At 42.7% G+C, this 8,746-nt stretch overlaps 1 protein-coding gene across 1 annotated transcript in view; it reads left to right on the top strand.

The window, feature by feature from the left end:
• Nucleotides 1–4,398, top strand: part of RNF114 (ring finger protein 114) — a 7,763-nt gene extending 3,365 nt beyond the window's left edge. Inside the window, exons 2-6 of the mRNA XM_009998765.1 lie at nt 285–435; nt 1,499–1,605; nt 2,889–3,003; nt 3,838–3,945; nt 4,150–4,398. Of these exons, the coding sequence (XP_009997067.1) occupies nt 285–435; nt 1,499–1,605; nt 2,889–3,003; nt 3,838–3,945; nt 4,150–4,215 (547 nt within the window). The 3' untranslated portion in view covers nt 4,216–4,398. The remainder of the gene's footprint in view (nt 1–284; nt 436–1,498; nt 1,606–2,888; nt 3,004–3,837; nt 3,946–4,149) is intronic.
• The last annotated feature ends 4,348 nt before the right edge of the window (nt 4,399–8,746 follow it).

Raw genomic sequence — 8,746 nt, 5'->3', positions numbered from 1 at the left:
TCCCGGGGGAGCCTGGGCTGCCAGTGAAGGCAAAAATAAACCAGCAGCTTTCACTTTCGGCTTCCTGAGCCGGGGGAGCAGAGCGCTGTCCTGAAACTAATGGCCCTGAGCATCGCGATCCTCTGACCCGCACCTCCCTCCGCGCTCAGGTGCCACCGGGCTGCTGCTGGGTCAGACCTTTCTTGAGGCTGTTGCTGCTCAGGGCCGAAAGGAAGGCCCTGCAGATCCACGCTGAGCGTCTGGGGCGGCTCTTCTCACCACCTCCTGGTTTTCTCCCCCTCCAGATTTTGCACGCCGTGCCTGCAGGAGTGTCTGAAGCCGAAGAAGCCGGTGTGTGGGGTCTGCCGCCGCACCTTGTCCCCCGGGACCAGAGCTCTGGACTTGGAAAAGCAAATCGAAATGACAGAAACCACTTGCAATGGCTGCAATAAAAAAGTATGGAAGCGCTTGCTAAATTTTAAGTGCGTGGAGTGTCCCTGCTTAACAGCTCTGCTTAGAGGGAAATAAAGCCCCTGCTCTTCAGCTTTCTGCAGAATTGGGTCAAAATGCTTGTTCTGATAAGTGCTAGAGGGGTTTTATATGTGCAGCACCCAAACATTGATATTCTGTTCATGTTTTCTTTATTGTTACCTCTTCAGGAAGTGTATTTCAAATGAAAGATGCTGATTTTAAAAGCAGAGTCAAATGTTGCTTCTGAAGTTCCTTCTGTAAGTGTGTCTGTGGGAGGAATGTTGTAATCATGGATGTGGGTTTTAGTGATCTCTTTGGCCCTTAAACAGAGATTTCTTCATATTTTTGAAATAGTTACTAAAGTTGTCTTATAGAGGTGGTGTGTTCCATAGACTTATTGCTTATTAATGTCCTGTACATTGAATGCTTGTAGGGCAGCTCTCCTGTCTTTGTAAAGTTGGACTTCTTAGTGATAATTGAATGACTAAGAAAATACCTTAGTAGATGGTAAAACAGTAAGAAAAGGAATTGGACACGCTAAGGTGAAGGTAACAGTTCATTTCACTTCTTATTTCTGGGTAGTGTCTTCATCTGTTTTCATTCCAGCTGACAGGAAACTGTAGTGCCTTGAATTGCATATTTCCTTAATGTAAATCTGAACTTTCATTAATGGGATTGAACACCTAGCAGTCAATCTACACCAAGTTCTGTGCTAAAAGGCAGGTTATTTTCTGTACACTGTCTCTTCTCCTCAGTGACCAGGTAAACTGGCTTTATATGAACCTTCTTGTTGTATACATTAAGAAGAGTGAGCCTGTCCTGAGCAATGTTGGGTTTGTAAAGTATTACAGGCAGCAACATTACAGGTCAACTAATCTATAATCTTGAATCTTTCCACCTTGCCAGCTTGAAGTGTTTGGGTTTTCCTGCTTTAACACTGCCTCCAGAAAGCTCCTTTGTTTTACATGCTTACTAGTTCTGCTTAAAAGTGTAGCAGTAACTGCAAATAGTTAAAATTCACCCTGCTCTGCAATTGTTGCCTGCACAGATGTACCTCTCAAAGATGCGCAGCCACGCAGCTTCCTGTTCCAAGTACCAGAACTATATCATGGAAGGTGTAAAAGCTGTAACTAAAGAACCACTTCACAACACCAGGTAACTGGCTCTTCTCTGGAAATACTTGTCTGGTTTTTGTCACAAAAACTGGGCTGTTTCTGACCAATCATCATGAAATTTCAATTTTGATTCTCCTGAGAAGAGTCCTTTGATCTTTAAAAAATTTAACTGCATGGTGGGGCTTGATGCAAACTAGAATTTTGCAATAGAAGCTGAGTTTGCTGCATTGCTCAGTTTGGGTGTGTTGTGCTTTTAACCCATAAGGCTCCCCCCTTCTGCCCTGGGGAGTGGGGGAGAGGACTGGAAAGTTGAAGAGACTGGGACTGAGATTAAAACAGTTTAATAATTGAAATAAAAGAATAATAGAGTGTACAAACAAGTGATGCAGAGTGCAGCTGCTTACCACCCACTGACCAATGCCTAGCCAATCTCTGGCTAGTGATCCCAAAGGAGAGAAACCCCTAAACCAGAAGAGAGAGAGAAAGAGCTCCCTGGCCACCCCTCATCTATATTCTAATCGTGACATTGCATGATATGGAGTATCCCACTGGCCTGTTTGGGTCTGTTGCTCTGGCTGTGCTCCCCCTCGCTTGTTTACCCGCACACTAGCAGAGCAAGGGAAGCTGGAAAGTCCTTGATTTCTAAGCAACATCTGAAAACATCAGTGTATTATCAACATTCTTTTCATACCAAATCCCATGCTAAATCCAAAACACAGTGCTGTTCTAGCTACTAAGAAGAAAATTGGCTCTATCCCAGCCCAAAACCAGGACAGGGCATTAATTGTTTTAATCCTTTCACATTGTTCAACACTTAGCCTTTATCCTGCATCTGACTGTGCACATGCAAGCTGTTCTGCTTCCTACATAGTCCATGCACTAGACATCTTAAAGATTGGGGTACTCAATAGAAGTAGCTGTTTTTTAAATACAAACTTTATCTTTCTGTCTCTTGATTGTAATAACTTCTATGAAGGGCAGTTGGAATTGATTGCAGTGCACTCATCTGCAGGGTAGCATACTGGGTGGTACCCTGTGCATTTAAAAAGCAAAACAAGATGGCAAATGGCATTTATAACATTTGTAAAAGAGCTCTTATTCTGTGTAAATATGGATGACACTAGGAGTTCCCTAAGCTATTTTTGGGTATTAAAAAGCTGATTCTTAAAACTCGCTAATCTTAATTGCATAGAATAAGACTATTGTTTTAAACTATTTCTATTCTTAAAAGCTGGTGAGACAACTTTTGAGTATTGAATCCTAAAGCTTTTACTTTCCACTTTCTTACCATGATAAATAACCTCTTTTCTCCCCCCCAACCAGGAACTTCCCAAATCGCTTTACCTTTCCGTGTCCGTATTGCAGCGAGAAAAACTTTGATCAAGAAGGACTAGTTGAACACTGCAAAACATTGCACAGCATGGATGCAAAACAAGTGGTAATAAAAAGTCTTGGTGCAAGAGTTGCAATGAAGTCTAGTCTTAAATCCCTTTGAAACAATGAATTAGAGACTCTTGAAGTTAAGTACATATTTATCATTTCTCCTGTCAAATGTGGGTATGCTGTTCATGCATTTAACTTTTGCATCACTTGGATGTTGGTGATGATCTCTGGAGGTGGCTGGCCCCTCTTCCAGTTGCAGCTAGGTCACATACTCCTTTTATATTTGAAAAATGGCAGACATTCAAAGTTAATTAAGCGCGATAATTAAGCAACTAAATTAATAAGATACGATTTCAGAACCAAGTCGGGCATTTCATTTTTCCCTCTGCTGTTTCTAGCAAAAAGATATAAACCATTGGGGTATCAGCAGATACTCCCTCTCATATTAAAGGAATTGCAAAACATGGAATTTAATTTGAAACTTTCATTTTTGAAATTCCAAGTTGCTTAGGAAAAAAAGTCCCTTTTTTCCCTTGGAAAGAAGGGATCTTTGCAAGGAGATCAAGGAAACTTTTCTCCTACTGAGAAATAAAGGCTGAAATCTTCTAAAGCAAACAACTCTATAGTCAGTTCTGATTTTCAGAATGTAGAGAAAAGAGTAAGTTATTCCAGTTCAGAGGTCTAAGACTTGAATTAAAATTGTTCAGGGCTATCTGAGACTTTGGAATTGAATGTCCCAGCAAACTATTTGACATCACTTTGCATATAGAATAGTGATTGTCATGAACCTCAACTTCAGTCTTCCTTGCTGTCTCTGTCCTGCCCTTCTTCCTGTAAATGTTCAAGCACATTTGGGCTTAATTGTCTTTTTTTGGGGTTTTCCTTGAAGGTTTGCCCAATTTGTGCCTCAATGCCATGGGGAGATCCAAATTACAGGAGTGCCAACTTCATGGAGCACCTTCAAAGGCGACATCGCTTTTCGTACGACACTTTTGTGGTACGTGTTTCCTCACCCTTGGGATACAACCTGGTGACTCTTTAAAACCCAGCTTCTTGACATGGCCACCACTGTGAAATCTCATCCATGCAGATGGTGAAATTGGATTATTAGCAAGTCAAAGGAAGAGACAGATGTCTTTCTGTTCTTGTTTGGTGTTGTGTTAACCAGCAGTAAAAGAATTTCTGTACCCTTTGTCCATAGGATTATGATGCTGATGAAGATGATATGATGGCACAGGTTTTGATTCGTTCTTTGCGGGATAAATGAGCCAACTAGAAGATTAACTGTAAAACCAAGCTTCCATGAGGGGGGAATGCCCAGCATCCTTGCAATTCTCCCTGTACGTCCCAAGATGAGCTCAGGCATCCAGAAATATGGAAGACTTTTTAATCCCTATCTCAGTTTCAAATCCGGGTTTGATATTTCTGTACCACTCAGTCTTTTGTTAACGTGCTCTGTGCCACCCAACCCTGTCAGCATAATTTTTTCATTTGACACAACTTAACTGGAGGTGAGCATGGAGGAGACACATCTGTTTCCCTTTACCTATGCCTGTTTCTTGGTTTCTTTTGCAGCTGGGTTAACTTGACAGGTTAAAAACCAAAATATTCCAAATGGAGTGACCTAAACTAGTTAGTATCTCTTCCCCATTTCATTTACATATCTTCAGTGATAGTACGGGGGGTGTATTTGTAGCTCTGTTTTCCTTTAGTGAGACCTCTAGGTGCTAACTGTAATTGTCAGACCAGCTCTCATTTAAAGTGACCTATGATGCCTGCGATTTCATCATGTTTCCCAGTGTTTAAATTCTTACATGCAGCCTCTCAACTGTATGGAAAATGTCTCCAGTGTGAGTCTTCAAACTACAAACTTTCTTAGCAAGTCTTTGCACCTGTGTAAGCAACTAGTTCAAAATATTTTACTTCTATGCATGATTATTACTTTCTTCCATAATTTCTACTGAGGAAAATAAACTTCAGTGTTGGTCTTAGTTACAATACACCATTTTTTAACTATCTTAGCAAATATTTGCTGGCTTTATGATTAAATAGGTGTTTTTGAAACTTGTTTGCGAGTGATTTTAAGCCTTATGCTGTTAGGGGATTTCAGAAGGTGGTTTGTTTTTTTTTTTCAATACCTCTGCTTTCTATTTAAACTACAATTTTTGTATATATTCCTTGATTTTCCAACTCTCAAGGCAAGCTGGTAGCAAAACTTACTAATAAGTCATAGCACCTGCATAGCACTACCTTCCTGCATTACAGATTTTGAACTCCTGTCCTTCATTTAAATGTTGCTAAGTGAAGCTGTACTTAGGTTGTTTTCCATATAATAGTGTATGTATAGTATGCAGGTATAGCTTTCAAACAAAAAGTAAAATGTAACCCAGAAAGCAGGATGACAATTCCAGTAGGTGGTGAATGGATACTCTGTATTCAAGTCTACACTTTCACTAGAGAGATTCCATTTTAGTTGAACATTTTCATTAACTTCACAGTCAAGATGTTGAGATTTAAGACACCTGACCAGAACTTGTAAATTATTTTAGTGTTGATGTCAGGTCTAATTTAAGCATGTTTAGTTGGAGCAGTGGACCTGCACCACCACATAATTGAGTGCTAATTAATATATTTGGTCAGTAAATTTAGTATCATTGCACTCTGCAGAGTGCAGCATAGCCTTACCCTTACAACACCTGCTAAAACCTCTTCATTAAACATTGTGTCCAGCCAGACCTCTAACACATTTAAGTTCAACTTGGCTTTAGTATGTTCTCCCCAGCCTGATGTGAGCTCTTATAGGCTCATCCTGAAGGCTCTGCTTAGTGACTGGGAGCCTTGAGAGGGGAAAAGAAATCTTATGGTACTGTGGAAAAAAAGTACTGGTTTTAGAGTTGGTTATTTTAATGCTTGATGTGCAAAGAGATTCCAATGTATCAATGGTTGGACAAGAACTGCTGGGTTCTGGCTTAGAACGTGGTTTGATGATGCCTGTTGACCAGAATCTAGATTTCTGCTACTATTCTAAGTGCACTTCCATGCAGTTCCCACAAAACGTTTAAGGAGCAGTTAGAAGCTTCCAGGCAACTACTTTGTCATGTTTTTGACTTTTGAAGACAAGTTATAAATTAAATGACCTCTATTTGTAAAATCCTATCTTTGTGTCAACTCTTGTTATTTCTTCCCCATGGTCCCTCCCTTTTGGTTCAGCACCTCCCTAAAAACACTTCTTGCCAGCTGTGTAATGCTGCAGGGAGCACAGCAGAGACAGAAGTGCAGAGACCAGCTTTTGGCTTCCATTACATATCTTGTACTAATTAGCTGCAACTTTATCACCTTTCAAACAGTAGACTGTGCAGGTTATGAGAAATGGTTTGGATCAAGCTCAGAGCAAGGTCTGCTAGAGCAGGCCAGAACACTGTAGGTGCAGTCCTGTCTGAGTACTCCTGTGAGTGCTGAAAACAAACACCACCAGCACTTTCTTGTTGAATTGTGTACTTGTGACTGTTCAACAGGGCTTTTCTGTGGAAAATCCTTAGAGCTCCCACAGCTTTAACTCCTCTGGCTGTCAAGTTTGTGATGTCTACATCCTTGTGTTGCCCTCGGTTTAGGAAGCTCCAATTTAGGAGGTAAAGGCTTGTGGCAGTGATGGGTCAGAAATTGCTTGATGGTACCATGTCTGTGCAGTCCCATTCTCTGGTTATACAACTCTGATTTGATTTGCATCAATGTATTACTTGCTAATTACTTCACAGAAGGTACAGACCAAGAATATTGGCTGTAAAATGCATGCTCGTTCAGCTTTGATTACTTTAGAGTGTGAGAAAGAAGCCACGTCCTGGCACCTGCTCGCTCGGTGATGGCAGAATTCACAGCACTGGGAGCATCCAAAGAACTGCTCAGAGATAAACCCAGCCATGGATTGCCACTTAACTCCAGCTGCTGGAGACCTTTGTGTCTCTATGCCACTGACTCCATCAACTTCACACATCCAAGCATGTTGCACACAGTGTCATATGTCTTTAGTGATGTTTGCTGGTTGATTTTAAAAGACATTCTGTTGTGAGGTGAGTGTGTTCAAAGGCCTTGATTCATCTCATTTGTGTGCAGGAACTTCTGATGAAAAAAAGCCTTATTATAGAATGAGGTCGTCTGGGCTTCTAAATCCAGTGGAGTGTTACTGCAGAAGGGTGAGGTGCTCTGTCAGAGCTGCTCTCACCTCATCAGCAGCTGATCCTGCAGCAGCAGCAAAACCCAACTGCCCATTGTTGGTAATGATGCAATCGGGCCTCCTCGGGACCTGTGAAATTCCCGGTGTCTGGCACAAGGAGTCAGCCTAAGGAGGACGATCAGTGAAGAGGGAGAGGGACAGAATGGGAGGAGACCAGCTTGTAGTCGAACTTGTTTTTTAAATTAATCTGTCTCTGGTCAAAGACCAGATAGGTCTGATAAATTGTTGTCGACATGAATTGCCTAAGACAAAGGCATTGCAGCAGTAAATCCCCCTGGTCTCCTTACTCTGGGGAGATGAGATCTTGTAAAGGATTCCATCTATAGTAAAGCATTAATGGTATATTCTGGGTGTCACCTGATTGACAAAGACACAGCAAATTTGCTCTCAGGCCTCTGGATGGTCACAGGTAAAACCGGCATAAGAAGGATTAATCTCTCACACAATACCAAGCCTGTATTAAGTCATGGCAAAGCAGATGAGGCATGTCCTCACAGACCTGAAACTTTTCTTTCTTTTAAATATACTAAAAACGACAATGAGACTTTTGCTTCTTTTGGGGGTGCATTTTTGTTTGTTTTTTTATAGCACAGTTTCCTGTCACAGTTGCTTTGGTCTATGCTTCATTCTTCAAAAGCAACTCTCTTCTAGTCGAACTCACATTCGTTTTTGACTCAGACGCTGTGCTTTAGGAAAAATTACGAAGCGGAGTTTTTGGGAGACGAGTTAGTATCCCCATGCAGAGAAGTTCTCTTCCATAACCTGCGCCTAGGGGGAACCAACTCCGGACGCTGCTGCAGCAGAGGCTGGCTCGGCCTGCGCCGACAGCAGAGGGAGGTCTTGCATTTTGGAGAGAACAGGGCTCGCACTTCCCAGCCCTGTGCTAGTCTCTGTCCTCTTCCCCCGAGCTTGGGGGCCGGCGGTGGCTTTCACGGAGCTGCTCCCTCCTTGCAGGGAGGGTGCACAAGTCATCCCCATACTCCATGGCCAGAAATTCCCTTCGTCCCACCGCTGTCTCCCTTAGCAGCAGGAGCTTTGCTCGGCAGCAGGATATTTGAGATGCTTCATATAACTGTGGGGCCAAAGAAGGTAAAAAGAAGGATTTGCAGCAGTTTGCTGCTCTGGAACTGTTTGGCCTCCAAGCTTCTCAGGCCAGTCCGTGTGGTTCTGGCTGGAGCTGTGCCATGGGCTGGTGGCAGGGCTGCTCTGCCCACCCCGCGGCTCAGCAGCTGCCAGAGCCCAGTGCTGATGGGTGAGCCTGGTGCAGGGTGGGATGGCAGAGAAACCACTGCCATTTCCAGCCCATGAATCACTGAGGAGCAATCCTGCCCTGTCCCGTAGCTGGCTGGCTCCTGGGCACAGGTAGGTCAGGTCACTTTCCCTTGATCTCGATTTTTCCTCTAGCACACGCAAAATTATTATTTTTTTCCACACGCAGTGGTTGGAACAGATCTGATTATCAACATTTCAGAAAGAACAGAGGAGCAGGCTTTGCTTCTTGAAAGAAAACCGCAGAGTCGGGTTCCTCGTACAAGTGTCCCCAGTGTAACCACATCCGCGGCAGGTG

This window comes from Chaetura pelagica, unplaced genomic scaffold, assembly GCF_000747805.2.
Source record: "Chaetura pelagica isolate M959 unplaced genomic scaffold, ChaPel_1.0 scaffold275, whole genome shotgun sequence".
Classification (NCBI taxonomy): Eukaryota; Metazoa; Chordata; class Aves; order Apodiformes; family Apodidae; genus Chaetura; species Chaetura pelagica.
Note: the sequence above shows the minus strand (reverse complement) of the source record. Positions and strands in the feature narration are given on the sequence as shown.